General features: G+C 33.5%; 2 protein-coding genes across 5 annotated transcripts; both read right to left on the bottom strand.

Moving 5' to 3' along the window:
• Nucleotides 1-415: 415 nt before the first annotated feature.
• Nucleotides 416-10,433, bottom strand: LOC125050636 (nucleolar protein 6). The gene is made up of 14 exons (XM_047650602.1): nt 10,317-10,433; nt 9,157-10,234; nt 8,761-9,031; nt 7,845-8,063; nt 7,328-7,432; nt 7,000-7,142; nt 6,378-6,557; nt 5,787-5,954; nt 4,837-5,137; nt 4,032-4,285; nt 3,262-3,476; nt 2,540-2,722; nt 1,610-1,711; nt 416-567 (listed from the first exon to the last, which is right to left on the bottom strand). Exons 1-14 carry the CDS (start codon nt 10,326-10,328, stop codon nt 436-438), a joined length of 3,363 nt encoding a protein of 1,120 aa, XP_047506558.1. The 5' UTR covers nt 10,329-10,433; the 3' UTR covers nt 416-435.
• Nucleotides 10,434-12,334: 1,901 nt separating this feature from the next.
• LOC125050646 (probable isocitrate dehydrogenase [NAD] subunit alpha, mitochondrial) lies at nt 12,335-22,235 on the bottom strand. 4 transcript variants are annotated; one of them, XM_047650618.1, is made up of 7 exons: nt 22,075-22,234; nt 21,575-21,742; nt 21,290-21,468; nt 19,632-19,847; nt 17,568-17,703; nt 16,134-16,247; nt 12,335-12,734 (listed from the first exon to the last, which is right to left on the bottom strand). In XM_047650618.1, exons 1-7 carry the CDS (start codon nt 22,099-22,101, stop codon nt 12,510-12,512), a joined length of 1,065 nt encoding a protein of 354 aa, XP_047506574.1. In that variant the 5' UTR covers nt 22,102-22,234; the 3' UTR covers nt 12,335-12,509. The 4 variants fall into 4 exon arrangements, with proteins under 4 accessions (XP_047506574.1, XP_047506572.1, XP_047506573.1 ...); XM_047650616.1 differs by lacking the exon at nt 22,075-22,234 and adding an exon at nt 21,821-21,965; XM_047650617.1 differs by lacking the exon at nt 12,335-12,734 and adding an exon at nt 13,099-14,520 and having other exon boundaries at nt 22,075-22,235.
• Nucleotides 22,236-22,739: the final 504 nt, after the last annotated feature.

Genomic DNA, 22,739 nt, shown 5'->3' with positions numbered 1-22,739 from the left:
ATTAATTTTTCAAATGTAAACTGAACTTTATTGACTATAATGACTCCTTTTCCAGTCTTTGATTATTTAATTGTAATTAATTATTTACATGCAATCAAAAACTATTTTTAATAATGCCAAAGAAGTATAACTTCTTATGTGCGTACATAAGTACACGCACCCTTTTTTTGTATTTAAATCGTTTTGGGAACTATTCAGATAATTTATAAAAGTAACTTGACTGACGAGTTGCTAGTGAATAAATTGTTTTGCTTAAAGTATAATCACCCTAAGAATATTTATAGTATGAATTTTGTTTTATAATCATAATATAAAAATTATTAAAATCTACTAATATCTAATTTAGTCACTAAACAATATATAGAAATTAGTCATTTTTTCTTACAATTAATGTAAGGTTAAATGAAACAAACTATAATACATAATAAACATTTATTAAGAATTACTAAGCACATCTTTAACAATTCCTTCTCCAAGGATCTTGAAGTCTTCAATAATAGCTTCAATATTTACTTTGAATTTCTTGTCACTGCCTTCAATTGGCACTAGCGCGTGTGCGTTTGTGATCTGAAAAAGTTAATTGTCAAATATATAAATTTAAAATCAGGGCAACACATGTCCAATGGTATTAGTAAATTGTTAGTAACTTAAAAATCATACTTTCCATTAGGGAGCGTTCAAGTATTGCGTCACGCAATTTTTGGAGATTAATGACCCCCCCACCCCCATGAAACGCGTCGTAACGTTTTTCTGTACCCAAAAGTAAAACGTTTCGTGACCACCCAGTGATTCTTTATAGGTACCTAAAAGTTTACCATTATGTGGTGTAAAGTACTGGAAAGTCGAAAATAATATTTTACGCGTAATTCAATCCCGGCCCCGCATCGAAACGTTTTACAAAATGACCCAAAAAAAATCGTTACGTAATACTTGAACGCTCCCTTATTATTCAAAAGAAGTTACATGCAAATTAAAATTTACAAACAAAAATAATAGTTCCTGCGCTCTTACGATAGCTTTAATAGCGCGGTTGTATTAAAAACGATTTGAATATTCTTGTAAAGAATAATAGTGATCATCCTTCGAAGCCATGCATTTCTTCACGAAGAAAAACTGTATTGTACGAGCGAATGTTAAATGAGCACATAGAGAGAAAGGTGCGATATCAGAGATGAGAGTAGTACATCACACTAGGCTAACATTGCAATTTCATAGTAAAAAACTAAAAATATCGGTTGTCTGTAAAGTCGGTTTACTGACGATAGTTGAACGTGACAACGTCATAAGAAAATACTGATGAAATGGTTGCATTCTTCAAAAGAAAATTTTAATTTCATTTGTTAGATAGATATTTTATACGGATATAGAGAAGGAAGTAAATGGAAATCACAATTGAATTGATCAAGTTACATTTTTTTGTACGCATAAATACAATCATGTAAATTTTTGTGTGCAAGCGAGAGCGCGGAACGAGTGCTCTCGCTTGCACTTCAAGCCTTAATGGAACGCCTCAGAGCGAGGTAACGCCGCATGAGTCATGTTTTTTCGTGCGTGCAGCCGGCTCCATCGAATTATAAGACGTTGTCACGTCAAAACTAATAAATATTACCTGAAACTCTCTGGTGTCGTTGACATGTGGTTTCCATAAGACAGCGATAACGTCACCACCATAGGTATCGTAGAAGAACAGAGCGAACTCGTCATACGCGCTCTGAAATTAACCATGAATTCTAATAAGTTTTGTATCACAATCGACTTTTTAAGCGGTTTCAAAAAAGGTCATAATTTGACCAACATAATATTGCTGTAATTGGATACAGTTTCGGTTTAATGCATGTAAGCTCCGAGGGATATTTGTTAAATTTGGTAAGTGTTTTCGAACAATCAATCAAATCATTTATTTCAATAAGACCACCTAGAACTTTTGAACGTCAAACAAAATACAAAAAAGATTCTAGTTGCCCCTTCCAAAAGGTAGTTTCGTGTGGAAAAGAATGGGCAAGAAACTCAAACACGTATATTGCTTTAGGGCAGTCAAAGTTTAATTAAAATCGGTTCATTAGTTTTTTAAAACATACGTATACGTTTTCGGGAGGGGCATTTATAATTTTAACCAACGTAAAGGTGTGGACTGGTATTTGAAATTTGTTTAATTTTGTTAAATTAATAATCTATATTTTGTCAGAACATCTTATACAATAAAAACAGCATAAGGATATCGATCCGGGACCGATTTCACTAAAAAACTAACCGTAGAACTCATATAAAAGACAGTGGTCGTCAACCAATTACAAAGTAAAACTATAAATAAAATAAAACATTCCAGACTTTTTCGAATAGGGTAACATTATTGCACAATATGGTATATTCGGAGAGAAGCGGCTGGTCTTAATAAAGTTGGTCATTTTTTAAATTAAATATTTTGGATTAACTCAGGGATAATGTAGCAATATCATGGTCAAAGAATTTATTCACTCCAATAGTTTTGAATTTATTTACATCTTATATGTTAAGCTTAATAAAATAACAATAAACTCACCCGCAACACCTCCAAGTATTTCTCGACCGGATTAAATTCAAGTACGGGTATGACGTCATTCGTTACGTCATTTGACGCGCGGAGTTTAGGGCGCGCGTCTACGCGCTCGTTAAAGTACGGCACTATTGTAGCGTTCAAGTGGATTAATACGTCATATCCACTGTACGACGGTACGAATGCTGGCTGTAATTTTAATAAGATATTAGTTTTAATTGAAACAATAAATTAAATACACCAACATTTTCGGCCTGGGAGCGTTCAAGTATTACGTAACGCAATTTTTGGAGATAATTGACCCCCCCCCATGTAACTCGCCATAACGTTTTTTAGTACCAAAGTATAGTAAAATGTTTCGTGACCACCTAGTGACTCTTTATTTACTATTATGTGGTGTAAGTCGAAAAAAATATTAACAATAACGCGTAATTTAATCCCCGTCCCGCATCGTAACGTTTTACAAAAGGACCCCCCCCCCCCAAAATACGTTACGTAATACTTGAACGCTCCCACATGCAAATACAGTTCCTGGATTCGATTCCCAGCCAAGCAATAATTATTATGCCTCATCATTGGGGTTTCGGGTAGATTGTCTTGAATTGAGGATTAGTGCTTCGAACTTGATATAAAGCAACAGTTCTTTAAATATTGCAAATTTTTGTCAACTAAAAGATAACATTTACAGTATATTAGTACTGAAAAAATAGTAAAACATTAACACTTACTAATAAATTATCATTCGTATCCTTTAATAGAGCTTTTTCCACATAAGCTAAGGTAGCTTTAGCTAAAACTTGCGCACGTGTCGCCACCTGTTTACTTGGCGCAGAACTACTCCAGATTGAGGGCATGGACCCATCATATGACGTCACTATACACATTACCGGATCCTCTTCAGTACGATTCGAGAATTTTTGCTCGATTTCCATTATTTCTTCACCTTAAAATCAAAATAATTTCAATATAAACTTAAAGCTTACAAGTCTTTTATTTATATTAAAATTGTTTTTAGGTTGAAATAAAAGGGTAGCGAGGATTTCTAATAATAGTGTATAAAATGTTTATTTTCCTTTACATTTTAAATAAATTAATTGAACTTATTATTTTAAATATAAAAAATAAAATAAATCAGTGGCGCTACAACCTCTTTAGGTCTTGGACTCAGATTTCTGAATCTGTTTCATGGTGATGATCATTTTTAAATCTAATAGGCAAGTAGGTCATCAGCCTCCAGTGCCTGACACACGCCGTCGACTTTTTGGGTCTAAGACGTGTCGGTTTCCTCACGATGTTTTCCTTCACCGTTTTAGCGAATGTTAAATGCGCACATGGAAAGAAAAGCTGGGGATCGAACCTACGACCTCAGGGAGACGCCACTAGGTTAACTCTGCTCTTATTATTTTTAAATGCCAAAAGTGTATAAATATTACTAAATGTCAAAGATTAAAATAAAATTCTCTAACACCAGCAAATTTAAATAGGAATAGAAACTTACGCGTCATATCGCCATTGAAATCAAGAAAGACAATTTGCGTAGCCCAATCGGTTTGCACCAAGAGTTGCAGAACTCTGTACAGCCCCACCGTAGGCTGTGTAGGGGGTGTTAATGGCTCGGGTTGGAGGAAGACAGTGGCTGTAAGCAACTCAGCAAGACTTTCGGGGAAATGGGGGGGAGAGAGGAGATGGGAGGACAGCCAGCGTTTGAATAGACACGCGGTTGGCCCGAAGGCAGAGTGCCTTTGATGTAAACTGAAAATTAGAAAATTCATTTGTTTTAATTTTCTATTAGGAAAATTTTAATTACTTAGAAACACATTATTGAAATAACGCCTGTTTTCTATGACATCTGACCTAACACCGCGGTTAGCGAAATTATTAGGTCAGAGTACCTATAGAACAATATAAACCTTTCTCTTCATACTGTCTATAAACATCTTGATTTTCTAGAGCAAAGATATTTCCAAGAGCATGTAATTACCTTATCTCTAAACGAATATATAGTCGAATCAAGTAAATAAAAAAAAATCAGTGGCGCTACAACCTCTTTTTTAACGACTTTTTCGGTCTAAGACATGTCGGTTTCCTCACGATGTTTTGCTTCACCGTTCGAGCAAATGTTAAATGCGCACATAGAATGTCCATTGGTGCACAGCCGGGGATCGAACCTACGACCTCAGGAGTCGCACGCTGAAGTCAACACTGCTCTCGAATTAAGTAAATACTATAATAAATACGCGTTTCAGTGAATAATTGTTTTACATACTAGTACATAGTACTAACAGTATTAACACACAACTCACCCATGTAGTGCGCCTCTTAAACTTGCCAAGAGAAATGTATCCCGCTGGATCCTAATACTTTCCTCACTTTCCTTGAACTTTACGACTCCATCTTCCACTTCTCTTCTCAATAACGTTACTTCTTTTGGATGAAAGATCTCTAGGCGGTATGACAAGCCATTTTTAATGACGTCAATATGAGTGGGATATGCCTGGCTTGGTAAGGAATATTGGGATGTGAGCCGCTCTGATATTTGCAAATGAAATGCGGCTTTTAAGCATCGGAATGCCTCGATTTCACCCGGCCATTTACCGCTGTGCGCTGGAAATGTTAATTTTAGGTTAGCGAAACATCCTTTGTTTCTTAAAGGAATACATTTTGTACAACGTGGTAACACTGATCAACCTATGAAGTTATAATAGTAGTTTAAGCAACTCTTATATAATAGAGGGTATTAAAATATGAGTAAAGTTTTTGTTTTTTTTTCAAAATAAGATTTACACGACTGTTTTAATACCTAATTATATGCAGTTGTATACACTACTTTATTTTTCTCATGGCTATAGGTACATTAAATAAAATGCAATATGAAAGCAACAAAAGTCTGTTATTGGTCCATTGGCTCAGAACCAGCGCAACCTCCTTGGTCGGGACATATTATACTTTAATAATTAAAAAATTGTTTTAAAGCATTGTTTTGTTAGGAGAATAATGATTTAATTTAATTTTTTAATTTTCTTAAGAAGTATGTAAATAAAATATGCCAATAAAAGTCTGTATTTCATTTCATAATTAGAATATTACCGAATGAGATTATATAAAAGAATATAAAATTATTTTAAGCTTTTAAACAGGTACATAATATAAAATATCTTACTTAGTAAATAGCTATAGATTATAGCATTATTTATAACAGACAATTATTTTTAATGTCCATTACAATTATAACAGAGTATTGAAATGATCTTACATAACTCAATGACAGCTTTATTGGCCTGTGTATACGGGGGCAGGTACAATTTCTTGCCTTCTTGGGGCGGTTTTATGAGGCATGTGGAGGCACGTCTCCAAGCTCTAGGGTCTGATGTACTGGGCAACGGAGGAAGTGGATTGCTATAGCTAAATACAGACGAGGTACCTGAAACCACATCAATTCCATACAAATACACTAAATTCGTGGCTTTCGAAGCCCACACGCCCTTAGGTGGGAACTTGAGGTGAGGTCGTTTGTGTTTGTTTGGAGATTATTGAGACACCCCCTCCCCCATGTTACGAGCCGTAACGTTTTTCTGTACCGTAAAGTACTGGAAAGTCGAAAATAATATTAACAATAACGTGTATGTCAATCCCCGTCCCGCATCGTAACGTTTTACAAAAGGACGACCCCCCCCAAAATTCGTTACGTAATACTTGAACGCTCCCTGGCATGGGTGGCCATGGAGTGCGGCAACTGGCGGTTGTTTCGGTAGGCTCAATTCCCCCCCCCCCCCCCCATATAAAAAAACTGTACATTCCATTTATATATATATTTTCACGCATTTGTTAGCATAATATGACTTACCATATACAGCGCTAATTTCCAACGGCAGCTGAGTAAGAGCTCGCATATCTCTACGTAGTTCTTCAAACGTTTGCAACACTTTGACAGAGAGCTCTTCGCTCTGTTCGCAAGCCGCCATTTTACGAGCTGTCAAACTGTCAAGCTGATTGCAGATATGGAATATCTCCGATTGTGGTATGTCTGAAATGATTTTTTTAATGTACTCTGTTATTCCTTTTTTATATAATGTGTCTCATCGCTCATCTATCGCGCAGCCCGAACACACGACTACTATTTAAGCCTTTACTTGTTTAAGCTATCGCCTAATATGCGCGGAGTATTAAGAATATCCATAGCGATAAATAACCTAAATCATGTGCACACCCTACATACTGGTGTATGTACTCAAACAACACAGCCGAATTAAGTATTACTTATTTAAGTGTGTTTGATAATTTTTATTTATGAATTGTACACCATCTTTCGCTATATCTTTAGCATTTTATTATATATAATTGCGAAATAAATAAATAAACTTAAAACAAATGATATATGATTATATGATATTTGTACCAGTATAAGCTTTTTGATAAAGAATACCATGATTCTATCTACATATACCACAATGATTTTAATCACTAACCGTATTTTAATTTCATCAGATAATCCACAATTTGGGTAGAAACGGCCCGTCGTTCTGAGAACGTGTCCGCATTCCAAACGCACGCCTCTACGTGCGACCCGTCACCGAAACGACGCAGCTCTGATTTGTCTCCCCAGAACAATCTATAAATGTTAGATATGTGAATTAAAAAATGAGATTTTTTAATTAATTTTATAGATATAATAATAACATAATTTTAAATAAATATTAACGAATAGTAGCAATTACGACTCGTGTTTTAATATTGAACAGTTTGCGAAACTGTGAAAACACAGAGGTGAATAAAAAATATAATTTATAATGTTACCGAAATTGTTCTGCTTCAGGAAGATTGGCTTGGGGTCCTTTATCAACAATTTTGATTGCATTCGCTGAATTCAAGATTAGACCAAATGACAACTTTTTCTCAAATCTGCAAAACACAAGTTAAAATTACTTCAAATATAATTGAGGGCTAGTAACACACTTTTAATATTATATTATTAAATGATAAATGATAAATTATTAATATTACTCATAATACTACAATGATGATTTCATGTGTAGATTAATCCTAAGGACATTGGGACAAAAACACATTTCTGAATATTGTCAGTAATAAACAAATATCATTGCAAGCTTTCTCTTCTTTAGGTTTTGAATTTATTTATTTTTCTAACCTTATAAAGTGTTACTAATCCTGGCAAATAAGTGTCATACCTAATAATTAGTGCAGAAGTCATTTTTTTTTTAATAATGAAATTTTGTAAATCTACAATTTTTATACTGCATTTAAGGCAGTTTAATTTTACTTTTAATAAGAATGTTGTCTATATAAAACTCACCCCACATCTTTACATTTCTCTGGAGTCTTCTTAACTGGCCATGAAAAGTCTGCCTCTACCAATCGTAGAATCAAATCGGCTCTATCTGTTAGCCCTTTTGTAAGTAGTTTATAAATATTATTTACTACTAACGGTAGTTCATCAACACCAAAGTTAATTTTGTCTTCTTTTGGCACTCGTTGTAACACTAATGTTTTTAATTTTTGTAGGTTTTGAAATCTGAAACATGAAAATACTATATACAGTCAAACCTGAGTAAGTGAGAACTGGCCATGTGAGAAAACTCTATAAGTGAAAGTAATAGCCGGGACCCGTCATTTTAAGCTCCCAAAACCTCTATTAGCGAGAAACAGAAACCTCTGTAAGAGAGAGTCGTTTTTCCCTCAAGGACCTCCGTAAGTGAGACTGCTACTTATATATACCTCTATAAGCGACAGTCGAGCTTGATCAAGCAATATTCGACAAAATTTATGAATAAGAGAAACACATTCAAAATACAAAAGCAGAAACCCAAACGAAATTGACAGATTTTTTAAGTGTAAATAAGTTCTAAATAAAATAAAATATATATGAACATAATATATGCTGTGCACATTAAGCACCATTTTATCATATTACATATTTACTACATTCATACTTGCTGTGACTTATTATTGCTGCGTACATCTATAAGAGAGAAACCCTACCCATGTACCTGCATTAGCGAGAAACTCGGGTTAGTGAGAAACCTCTATAAGCGAGAATGAGATTGTGCTCCCTTGAACTCTCGCTTATCCAGGGTTGACTGTACTTCCATTTATCAAAGGTCAAAGACATAACTAGAAATGATTCAGGCTAATTACAGTTTAAGCCACTAGCCTCAGTACTTAATGTGTTAAGAAGATAACACTACACATAACATATTATATAAACTCACCTAACTATATGATCAAACTGAATTAAATTAGATATTGGAACCATGAATAGTGGTATAAAGCTGTTTAGTTTTGTACTGTCCAACATATCAACGGCCAATTCACTCTCACGCCTCAATGCATTGTATGTGCCATTACACATTTGCCAACAGATGTTATAGTATCCAGTTTTATCAAGAAATACAACAGGAAAATGTTCTAAGAACTGTTCAATGTGCGGAGAGTCTTCAGATTTAGATAGCGAGAGGCCTTCTGTTTCCCATTTTGATGTTTCTGACAAAAGAAATAAATTTTTTTTATAATTGGTTTTAAAAACTTATTACTTCATTTTTAATCTTGTAGATTGTCACTAAAGAACTTAATAACATTCTTGTTAAATAATTAAACAAAGAACTTACTCAAATATATCCATACATTTCTTATAATTTGATAGCTGCTCATAATATTATTGATTCTTTTCATCTGCACTAAACAGCACACCAGCAAACTTATGATATGGCCTGACACACAGAGTTTTCGTTGTCTAAGCCAGATTTTTAACAAAATGATTGCTTGCTTTAAATTTTCACAATTTGATAATGTTTCTTTAACAAAATTGTTATTTATATTAGCTGTTATATCACTCAAAACACTGCAATTATAATAAGGTGTTGGAGGGCCAACTTCAGTAACATTTTCTTGCTTTTCTGACAATAACCATGATTCACGTAAATTATTACGACCTGGTGAAAATCTATGAAGTTTGTATGCCTCCTCTTCACAGACAAGGTTTAGTCTCACTTTCAAGTAGTTACCAAGTTTACCACTAGGTTTTAGATCAATTACAGGTTTTGTGACACACATATTGCACCAAGAATACTTCAACTCCTCTACTAAATTTGATTTTTGTAAATATGAGGCAATAACAGCTAAGTAAGCAGCACGCTTTTTATGAAATCGATAATTAATTGAATCATTTTTTGTATATGTCTCAGCTGGTACTGATATTTGTAAATCTACTAAAAGGGATGCATTTATGGCAGTACCGGTGTCATATGAACCAACAATGTTAATATCTTTAAACTTGTGAAATTGGAATATCGCCTTTGTTTTATTAAGTTTCTCACAAACTGGAAGACTTGTCTTTAAATGCTTTGTTAAGGTCTTTTCAGACAGGTCATATTCTACATTATCTTCAGTAATAGACAGTAGATATTCTTTAAAAGAATTAAACCATACAGTAAATCGCTTTGTAGTCTTTTCTGTAAGCTTAACTTCTTCCAAAACTTCATCGATCTGTAGTCGAAACAAGTTAGAATTAAATAAATTTTCTGTTTCATTAAGTCGATTTAATTCTTTAGCAGTAGGTTGACGATATAAGTTTTTAATGCGGGTGCGTTTTTTGTTTTCTTTACTAGCATCTTCTGCGGGACGTTTTCCATTTTCATTCAAAATATTTATTTCACCACCATCATCTGTCGTAGATGATTTCATTTGCTGAAAACAATAAGAATATATCAATAATCAAACAAAAACTGTTAACTATATTTTATTGTGATTTTTTTTATGTTTAACTTACCCGTTTTACCATGACGTTAAGTATTTTCAACTATATTATTTTATATAATATTTTAAGGTTATAAAGATGTAAACAACACGAGTTTTTAACTTTGAAGTTTGAAATGCTCGATTGGGATTTAGGAATTAGGATTGCTCATTGATCTTTCAGCTTTGCCATCTTCGCCATATGAAATGTCACTCCAGATGACATATTATGATATTTCAAAGACAATCAACATATTATCATATCATATTTTAATATTTTGAAGTACATATTCCATGGTTTAAACTTATTACATATTTTCTAATTTCAATTCTTTCTGTGGTGATGAGAGAATTCATAAAAAGTAATTGCACTTTCGTTAGTACGGTTGGACGGAATGTTTACAATAATTTAAGTTAAATTGTTATTCATCAACTTCCAATGTAAATTTAATAGGCATTCTAGGGGAATATTTTCATCTCGCTTCAAAGCCGATCGCAAAGCGTTTTTGTAAAGCCGGCTCGGGCTTCTCGCGAGACTGCACGAGTAGTAGCCCTGCCATCCACAATTCCACACAGGAGTCAGCACACTCGGTTGATTCAATTGTTCGTTAATTCTACTACAAGATGGATGTGATTGGAATGACTACGTTAGCTTCTTTACGTGTCTGCCAATATTGTAATGCCTTGGGTTTATATCACAAATACAATCATATTATCATAATATCGTGCTAATCAATACATATAATTTAAGCTTTTTAATATAGGTACTTTTTTAGGCGCGTTATGAAAAATTGATGAGAGTGAAATTTTACGATGCGCGCGCACCGTGACACAAAATTATCAGTATGAAGTTAGTAGCGCATGTTGGCACGCACGCCGCCTCTGTTCACTACACACGTATTTATATTTATAATATTTATCCACATGCTTTGAGTTTCTACATTTAAAGCACGTGTTTTCATTATACAAGTGCGAATTTTATATGTGCGTCTGAATTATAATCAGAAGTGATTTAAATTGATTATTTAAATGAATTATTAATTAATATTAGAAAATAATAATAAATATGTAGATTGTCTTTATTGACTATAATGACTCCTTTTCCAGTCTTTGATTATTTAATTGTAATTAATTATTTGCTTACAATCAAATACTATTTTTAATAATGCCAAAGAAGTTCTTACGCGCGTACATAAGTACACGTACCCTTTATTTTTTATTTCTTAGGTGTCCTTTAAAAGTCGGCATAAATTAGTTTTAACTTCTGTATTTAATTCTTTTTATTAATTGATACGAGCAAGGCGATACGAGCGCATCGTCCACTCTCGGGATAGTATGGATAGGCAAAAAGAGATCCTGTCCATTTATTTGATAATTCGCTCAGTGCGAAGTAAATATATGACAGAGGTGGGCAGATTTTAACTTTAAAACCCTTAGTGCCCTGCCTCACCGGGACGCCATGGCCACGTTGTCGGCTACGTAGCCATGGCTACCTCCTCCTCCTTCGGATGCCAAACGGAGAAGCCAATAGCAGCCATTTACTGGCCAGTCAGTTCTCTCGGCTGATTGACGCGTTGTCAATAGAACGTCGTGTTTTTCTTGAACCGTAATATAATCTACTTATTTAAAGATATCTACTATTTCTTCCGAACATTTAATTTTCATATTACGATCAGAATACTCAGATAACGAGGCATCCCATAAACAGGGACGATTCTGAATTTCTACGATAAATCTCTCAGTATCGAAACTCATTTTCCGCTATCTTATTGCAATGAGCGCGAATTTGGCGTCTTGCTTGGCGGACCGTAGGCTACCGAGTGAGTGAGACGCAACTTGCTCGCATACATTTTGTTGGCGACGTCGCCAGGCTGCCAAGTAGTCTCCACTCAAGTGACCCGTCGTTGTGGCTACGCTTTCAAATTGGCGACGTTGCCAAACCGTCGCCAAGTGAGTGAGGTGCCATACTATGGATATGTAGCCATGGCCTCCCGGTGAGGGAGGGCACTTATCTGACAAGAACTATACGGATGTTTGAAATAAAACATGGTATTATAGTAGTAGAATTTTATCAAAGACAAAAATCAGAATAATAAATCATTCGAATTACGGGACAATAAATACCTAAATATTGCTTCATAATGTGACTATATTTATAACATTAATGTAGTCTTTGGAAATTTTTAAATAAATATAACATATTATTTGAGAACGGGTGAACTGCTAATTACAGTTTGGAAATAATTGCATTCGTGTACTCGCTACATTTAGCGGTACCTCCCAAATCTCCAGTTAGCGTCTTGCCTTCCGCTAATACCGTATAACAAGCATGTTGGACCTTATCAGCGTGTTCATTAAGCTGCAAGTGCCGTAACATCATAATGGCAGATAGAAGCAATGCTGTTGGATTTGCCATATCCTTACCAGCAATATCTGGAGCAGTTCCATGTACCTGTAATAGCAAGATTGAATTAAAAACCAGTGTGCAAGATATCAGCTATAGCCAGGATATGATTATATTTAACATATACAAAAGTATTCATATCACGTAGAATCGGGCTGGACTACAACTCGAGGCAAATGCCACTAGCCTTGTTTCGGAAGAAAACAATTTAAAACTTCAAATAAACTACATACTATATTTTAAAATCCATCACAAAAATTCATACCTGTGCGCATTTCTAAAATATATTATATATACGCTCTACACATATGGAAATATATAGTACATACCTGAGTATACCTTTAATTGCGTACTATGTTTTGAAATCAATAGGCTAGGATGTTAGGGAAAGTTGAGAAAAATAAAATGACAATTTCCTTTGCATTTTTGTACTACATAAAATAAGATTAATCTACAAAAACATCATAATTAATGCATATCGGTTTTATTTTCAGATTAAATCTGATTTTGAACTTGATTAAATACAATACTGTAAAAATAATAAAAAATACATAAATCAAAATGCATTTGGAATGAGCCAAGGAACAAATTAAATAAGTACCTAATCTTACAGAATAGCAATATTGTAAAGCTAAGTTAAATTAAAATTCACTAAGGCATATAATATAATGGGAACAAATGCCGCTAATTACGCGTAGTAAACAATATCATTATCAACACAGTTATAGTTTCGTCATTATAATGATAAAAAATATTTTGCTGTTTTTCTATCTTGGTGTTGCCATCTTTTATTAAATTTGGTCAATTACTGTCAAAGTGTGTGTTTACTAGCGTCAATAGGCGACAATTGTTAATATTAACCTTAACAACATCACAATACATTGAAACAGCCATTTCTCACTAATATTAACTGGTAACAGCAATTAGCTCACAAGCCTGGCAACATTATTATATTATCTGCAATTGAATTTTAGTAAAGTTGCCATTCTTCAGAGTATTTCAATATTAAAATAGATAAAACATATTACAGATATCGGCAGTTTTATATTCAACGAAGGAGCACTTCATATTTTTAATTTTTTATCTTTTAACTCTCCGTCGTTGACTATTGTCAAAATTTTTCTGTATACATTATTTTTTGTTAAAATTATTTAATCTTTAAATTTTTCTCATAAGACAAATCTAGTCGAATTATAATTTCAAATACTCAGCAGATCTTACTAACATAATACTCATTTGGTTCAATTTGTCCTACTTAACTTAATATTAAAATTAAACTGCATTTGATGAAAATGATGAGTTAAAAATTAGCAAAATAACGAATAAATTCACAAACTTATTGCTATTGTCAATACTGTAAATACATGGCTGAAACTTTCATAATTTCATTGATTTCTGTATAATACATTAAAATTAAATTACATTTAACATTTCTGGGTTAAACATATCTAACAGCCGTCACAATTAAACACACATGAAGTGACCAAAAATAGTCTGAATTAATTAATTTCAGGAAACATACATACATAAAGTCTGATTATCGACGAAAATCAAACGACCGATAGACCACTAACTTTAGCTACCTAATAGACAATTTTAGACAAATCTAATCAAGGTTCTTTATGATCTCTTGTGTGAACGCTGAACAAGTGCTGTTGCCTCCAAGATCCTCAGTAAGAACCCTTCCCTCCTTTAGGACAGTAAAGCAGGCATTTTCAATTTTATCAGCTTGTTCCAATAGACGCATGTATCGCAGCATCATAACACCGGAGAGTAGCAAAGCCGTAGGATTCGCCTTGTCTTGTCCCGCGATGGCTGGCGCTGTACCATGCACCTTAGTAGATGGTATGAGGTTAGTACACAGATTTAAGCAGTCTATGCCCTTATTATGCATTTAAAAAAACTACTTACTGGATTTGTATGAACGAATACATTGATATACAAAAAAACCAAGATGCACACTTAACGTCTAAAAGACGTCCTCAAAAAATGAGCGCAACATTCTAAATTGTGCGCTCATTTCAAATAGTCTCGCGTCTAATAAGTGGAGTCGATGTTATTTATTTGTGTTTTTTTTTATAAATAAATTTATATACTTTTGAACTTTTTTGTGCGTAGTTTTTGACAAATATATTTACGCTATATAAAGTGTAGGTCAGGAGGTAGCCAATTTAACATTTTTTTTTTAATTTAAAGAAAAAACTTTTTAACCGGATTAAAGTTATGTATTATTATAAATTTACAACTATTTAACATCCAACACCTTTTGTCTTCAGTCGCCGTGACCACGCAGGCTGTAAAGCACGCGAAACGTCGGATAAATTTAAAATTATGTTAAATAGTTGTAAATAAAAAAGTCATGTTCGACTCCACTCAATACCTTGTCCTACCGACCACGTGCGTTGTAATAACAACTTTAAACAATTTGCGTAAGGTTGATTTTGCAATAATCTATGCTTGTAACTTATAGAAAGAGACAGAAATAGTGTTTCGGGACACTTTCGAGCGTTACTTTTATTCGAGATCTTGGGTTTTTTGTATATCAATGAACGAATACAACAAATTTATCAAGAGCCAAGTCAAGACAAGGCCAAATATAATCTAAATAAGGGCATTAACTTAATGAATACAAGGACATATTAATACTGACTGCATTTTATTAGTCATAAGTAAATGAGCAAGGACTTTTATATTATTTTACCAGACATAATATATATGTTTATATTATTTATGTTAGGACATATTCGGACATTCACAAAGCATATGAAACATCTATTATACGTCACCACAGACAATAATCCCTTTAGGCAGAGTTGGAAATTTTATTTAATTTTTAATATTCAAATACAATCAATAAAGACAATATATTACATACATATTTCAGCATGAGTTTTTCTTTATTTTTTATAATAATATGATATGATTATTTTTTAAATTACATGTGTAACATATATGCCTAGAGGGACACTTAAAGCTTTTTGTTATTGGAAGTGACAAGTGGATAGTTTCATGCGAGTGTCATGCATGACCCCACACCGGTTTACTGATTTATAAAAACTTACATTTTATGATGAAAAAAACACTGTTTTATCAATCACTTGTCATTCAAAATGGTTTCCCGGTGTAATAGTGATTGGCTTTATGTTTTAAAAAATATTTAAAAGTTGTTTTTTGTGTCGAATAACGGTAATGGTGTCTTAGTTTAGTTAATACTCAATATCCTATTATTTTACTATCAACTAAGCTGCCCTACACTTTTTTTTAACATAACATTGTCATTAATTTATAGATAATGTACCATAAACTCTAGAGTTCCAAAATCAGAACACAACCTTCCAAACTAAAATTGTACTCTTTTTATTCCATTTGAAATTACTATATACGAGAGAAAATTTACTTTAAAATCACTCCGTTTATTTTTAGACTATTTAGAGAGCTAGTACTCACAGACTCAAAGAGCGCTCCATTCTTGCCGATGTTTCCAGAAGGAGTCAAACCTAAACCTCCGACCAGACCTGAACACATGTCCGACATGATGTCTCCATACAGGTTGGGCATCACCTGAAATAATTGGTTCATCAATTATTCGATAATCCGTTTATAATTAAAAAATATTACTCCGTATAAATTATTTCACTATTGTCCTAATTTATATCTATATACAGTGTAAACTCCATGTAACGGTCCGCGATTACACGACAAACCCCCTAGAGCGTTGAAATCACTCGGCATTTGTTGGTTAAGCTTGTCTTCCATACACTCTACATAGCATTACATGAGGATGGCATTAACGACAATTAAATAGTAAAAAGTACTTTTTAAGTTGCCGAAATTAGTTTAAACTGCGGAGCTATTTACGTGCTTTTGTCGCTTTATTGTCCTAGCCCGTAATAAACACGACTGTCTGCATCATAAGTACGTAAGAAATCCGAACTATTGTTTACAATTTGGGATTGTTTGCATGTGCTTTATCACGAAGATGAAAAAAATGTAAAAAAAATACAACATAATTTTTTTATTTTTACAAATTACTGTTGATGATGAAAATAACAGGCTATATGCAATAGCGTTCAAATAAGAATTGTTTTTTTATGTAATTACTAGTCTGAAATAAACTTTTTCTAATACAGATTTTTCTGTTTTCCATTTAAGGCCCTATCCCATCACGAATTGCTGTGTCAGTGTCTCGGGGTGGACTGCGGGGCGCAGTGGAGAGCTGGAGCACTGATGCGCGCCGGCCCGTAATAACAATTAGTTATGTAAATCATAAAATTACTGTAATTTTATCAAATTTTTTCTCAAATGGATTACTTGGCTTGCGATAAAATATAGCGTAAATTTCAAAATCACGTTCTATATACATTTTCGTCATAAATTGAATTCAAAGTGTCAAAAAGTGGCTGTTTGGATTTTTTTTCTATCGAGCGAAGTTATTTAAATCGTGTATAGATCTTTAAAAATGGATACATAAATTACTCAACTCAACCATATATTTTTTCCATTCGCGCTACTTCAAGAAACGATGACGAAAAATAGAAAGAAACTGTATAATAATGTGCTTTTTTGGAGTTTGGCGACCAGACCGGAGGTCCTCAACGACAGCTCGTTGTAACAAAATCAAATATATATCAATCAAAATAAGCACATTCCTTTGAGTGTCGTTATATGGAGTTTACACTGTTTATGTTGTAGGTTTATGGTTTTGTCATAAAAAATATATTTAAAGGGTTAGTTGTAAACATATGTATGTTCAATCAGGCTAAAACTGCATACAAATCAGTTCAATGGTTTATTAATTATATTTTTAATTTCTATTTAAATAAATTTCACATAAGTGATATTTCTTTCTGTTAATTACTTAAAATTTAAGTGTATACTTACCAAAACATCGAACTTTGATGGATCTTGGACCATATTAAGACATACAGTGTCCAGGTATCTCTCCTCAAACTTGATATCAGGGTACTTAGTGGCCATCTCACGACAACACCGAAGGAAAAGACCGTCTGACATACGCCTGAAAATGTCAAACTTTATTGTAAACGATATTGTTAATTATTAAATAAATATGCGCAAGGTGGGACGCCACAATGGTCGGGCACGACGTCTTTGTGGAACTACCTGCCAGTAGAATTATTTTCAAACCGATACGACAAGAAAAGTACCTTTAAGTTCGGAATCAATTTGGCATTGCAGGTGCCCATGGGCGCCGTTAAGCACTTCTTTCTAAGTGACCCGCTCTATCTTTTTTTTGTAGTAGGGGCGCGTCTACGTGACGTCCAAAAAGGGCAGTCATCTCACCCATATTTAGCGGATGCGTTGGTCGGCCTATGAGGGAGGAGTCTTTCTTAAAACTATTGGAGGTCATACCTCCTAGGGAAGACCATCACCGAGAGTCGATTCCACAGTTCTAGTTCGCAAAAGAAAATCTTGTGAAGCGGATCGCGACAGACTTTCAGCCATCAAGCCGACGCTGATTAAATTATGAATTAATAAGGCTTGTAAGGTATTGAAACGAGGCAGGAACTCTGCAGAACACTCTCCATAGTACACTTTTTAGAATACGCATAGAGACGCAATGTCTCTAGAGATTAGAATTTCGACAAGGCCTTCGTTGAATTTGGTCAAAAGAAAGAAGCTGGTATTTGGGAACACCAGCACAGAGATGTGAGCAGTATTATAAATCAGGTTATACTTGAGCCTTGCAGAGCTGTATACGTCGGTTGTCATTTTTTTTAAATTGTTTGTGCCATAAAAAAAGGGTGCGTGTGCTTGTACGCGCGTAAGGAGTTATACTTCTTTGGCATTATTAAAAATAGTTTTTGATTGCATGCAAATAATTAATTACAATTATATAATCAAAGACTGAAAAAGGAGACATTATAGTCAATAAAGTTCAGTTTACATTTGAAAAATTAAATATTTATTATTATTCTCTTACATTAATTCATGTAACATAAATCCTATTATTATTCGTATGTTGGTTTTAAATTATGTCCAATGCCGTAGCATCTTCCGTGGGCAACTTCATTCTGTTAATTTTGTGTCACGGTGCGCGCGCATCGTCAAATTTCACTCTTATCAATTTTTCTAACGCGCCTAAAGAAGTATAACATCAAAAAAGAATTCCGCAAAACGATACGATACTGTTCCGTCGAATTTATGGATAGTCAATGAATCACTATCAATATATTATAAATTAAATAGATTGTATAATAAGTATATAGTTTCTAAGGAAACCTATTATAACTAGTCTATACCAGTTCATACAGTCTACGAATGCTACCGACTTCTACAATTTGACGTAACAATTTAGATATGAGGTGTAACATACACCGATTAGCATCAATAAAAGTCGTCATCCAACACCTAATTCAACTATACATTGCTATTTATCTTGTATTTGATTATTGAATTAACGTCATACATGATAACATATTTTTGTTATCATTTCTTACAGCATTTGTTACAGTTATGGTGATATTAATTTCCCTATTAGATAAACTCCGTCATTGTTTGTAACAAAGAAGGTTGACGACTCATTGGTCTAGTGGTTAGTACCCCTGACTGCGAATCCATGGATCCCGGGTTCGATCCCCGGCTGAGACGAACATCGATGTGATGAGCATTTGGTGTTGTGCTTAGGTCTTGGGTGTTTAAATATGTATTTATATGTCTATCTATAATATGTATTGTATGTATATCCGTTGCCTAGTACCCATAACACAAGCTTCACCAGCTTAGCATGGGACTCGGTCAATTGGTGCGAATTGTCTTTAAAAAAAATAATAAAAAAAGCTTTTTCTGAAGTAGCAAATCGATATACAGCGCTAAAAATGCGATTAAAAATACTTATAAGTACATTCTTTATAATTTTCTGTTTTATTTCATTTATATTTTTTTTCTTTTCAATCGGAAATCTACTTTAGTCGTTCTGAAACTTACATAATGTTAGCCTTGTGTACTGCAGTGACCTTCTTCCTCTTGTTGTCCTTTGCGAATTGGAAGGCGAACTCTGCAACTCTCTTACTGGCTTCCTCAGTAATCAATTTGATGGATTGGACGACTCCATCCACGATTTCGTGCTCAATACCTGAATATTCACCCTCAGTGTTCTCACGGATGGTTACTACGTCCACGTTATCGTATAATGTCTTGATTCTAGAAGAAATTACATAAAAATTTCAATAAAGTAAATTCTGATTTTTTAAAAACTTATATTAGTAAATTACCACTTATAATAATATCATACAATAAAGACCATAAAGTTATTGAGAAGTCACTAAAAGGCCATGGCTAGAGGCCAGAAAAAGAACTGAGAATTAAAAATAATAATATAATAAACTTAATAACAATCAATTAATGATCACTGATTTTCAGGACTTTCTTAATGTAAATAATCAATTTCGCGTTTATATCAAAAAAGTTTTACTTAAATACGTAAACCAAAAAAGTATGTAACACATGTTACATTGATTAAGCGTTATGATAAGCCAGTGTGATAATTTTGTCCGAGACATAAAAATTATGCACACAATATCCATGACATTCTTCTGATGACATCAAGTATATATTAAATGTAAATGTTACAAGGACAAATGTTTTGTGTTAAATAACAGTATGATTAGATTTATGACTGAAAAGTGAGTTGTACATTGTTTATTCAAATGGTTGGCAGTATTCCATTGTAGAAACATTGTTGTAGTCACTTTGTAATTTGTTATTGAAATATAACTTTTTCTAATTACATTTTTATATGCAGCTTTGGCAATTTTTTGTCACCATAGTAACCGAGATTAGACCACTTTCTTTTTAAGTAGGTCATATCTTATTACTGAAGGCAGTGAAAATGTTAAGGATTTAGTTTGTGTGGCTGCAATTTGATACTAATTTTGAACTTAAACATTAAATCATAAAATATAGATCAATGAGTTATCTCTAGCTATTACTATAAATTATCTAATAATATATAATAGTAATTTCTTGATAACTTATCAAATCAGTTTTCCAGTTTTTTATCAAAAACCTTGATATTACATTCTACCGGGATTACTGACATTTAATTCTTTATCAGCATTAAAACTTACGTGACTTATCTTTGTACTTGCCCTCTAGAAATTAGATAAATTTTAAAACAAATAATTTAAAAATGCTTGAATACTTTAACACTCTTGAGGAGAAAATTATGGAAGAATGTTAAAACATTTCATTTTATTGATAAAAAAAGATTTGATATTTCTCATTATTTCAATTTACAAATTATTGACAAGGCCAACAATGCCAAAGCTTTCCATCTTGAATCATACCAAATCAGTCACTGATAACTGAGAATTCTTTGACACACCTAGGATTAAGTTATGATTAATAATGGATTACTTAATAATCTATTTGTTAGTTTCTGCATATAAAATTTAAATCTGTATGAATTTAATACAATACAAAACAAATAATACCTTGCAATCATCTTAAATAACACTAAACACTTAAAAGTCATTGAACTTGTTTTACCTTGAATAATCTAAATTACTAAAACACTATGTATGTAAATAAGTCCGTAATAGTTACAAAAAATATTAACTAAGAGATAATTTTTAATTACATACCCATCTAAACTTTTGCAAGGCCGCACATTAGCATATAAGTCAAACTCCTTTCGTAGAGCTAAGTTAAGAGACCGGTATCCTTTACCAACAGGGGTCATTAAGGGTCCTTTAAGACCAATTTTGTTTTCGTTTACAGAGTCAATTGCTCTTTGAGGAATACCAAACTTGCCATCTGGACCCTAAAAGTTTGAAAAATACCATGTTTTAAATAATGGTTTAAGACAAAATATATTCTTAGTAAAGTAGATTAGTCATTGGAATATAATTTTGATTAAAGGTACTTACCCTAACAGCCGTAACGTCCACTTCATCCCATTCAATAGGCACTTTGGCGGCTTCGAATATTTTTTGTACGGCTACCGTGATCTCAGGTCCAATTCCATGACCAGGGATTAATGTAACTTTACGTACTCCGGTGCTGTACTGGGCAACACCCGCCCTGCTCGCCGGGACCTAAGTAAAACACAAATTTAAATCGAACACCGTAACCTTCAAGACATTTTACTAACTTAAAATAAAAATCATGTTAACCTCATTTTTAACAGTTCCAAACGCACTAGAAGACTTATTTGACCCGGAATCAAACAATTTTAACAAGCTTTCTACAACTTTACTCTCACGAAAAGGCTTCAAAAGCGCATTTATGTAATTCTTCGACATAACTATAGTGTCTATTTTTGGACAATTAATGATACTTTATAAACGGTTTTAAGAGTAACAATGATAGAGATAGCATGCAGATAATAACACAAAATAGTTATGGGGTACACTAATCACACACTTACGATTTTTTTGATAAATCTTGCAGCCATTTCACTTAAATTTTATATTACGACGACGAGTACTCCGCGGCAAGAGGCGGAGGGGAGGAAATTGCGAAGAAGAGAACTACGCATGACCGGAAGACACTAAGCGAGGCCAATCATATTTTGACTTTGAGTTTCATCTAAGTGACAACTTTGCAATGACATTACACTGTACAGACAAAATTGCGAAATTGTATAATGTTACGTCTATGATAATTTTGTCAACACGTACGTCTTACGCCGGCTCCACATGTGGGTCCCAACGCTCGTACCAACGTTGGACTGCAAACTCGGTGAGGCGTACACACGTTGGCTAATAAACTAGTTTTGTCCCGTCAGGGCCAATGTGAAGATGTCCGATACAGAAATCGAAACTGCTCTGAGCGCGTTTATAGTAATGATGAGTGCACATTTATATTTGTTACTGAGAAAAAATAAATAAAATAAATATGTGCTTTTTTAAAATCTTCAATTGAGAAATTTATTCCCATATTTTGTTGAATGGTGCGCCATGCATCAGCTATTAAATTTTTATTTTTATGATCCTTTCGAGTTGCGTCCCATATTATTGGATGTGCTTGATAAAGTTCAATAAATTCTATAACTTTTTCATTTGTTCATGCCGGTGGCGATTTTGTGGATGA

The sequence above is a fragment of the Pieris napi genome, chromosome 6, assembly GCF_905475465.1.
Source record: "Pieris napi chromosome 6, ilPieNapi1.2, whole genome shotgun sequence".
In the NCBI taxonomy this organism is placed as follows: Eukaryota; Metazoa; Arthropoda; class Insecta; order Lepidoptera; family Pieridae; genus Pieris; species Pieris napi.
Note: the sequence above shows the minus strand (reverse complement) of the source record. Positions and strands in the feature narration are given on the sequence as shown.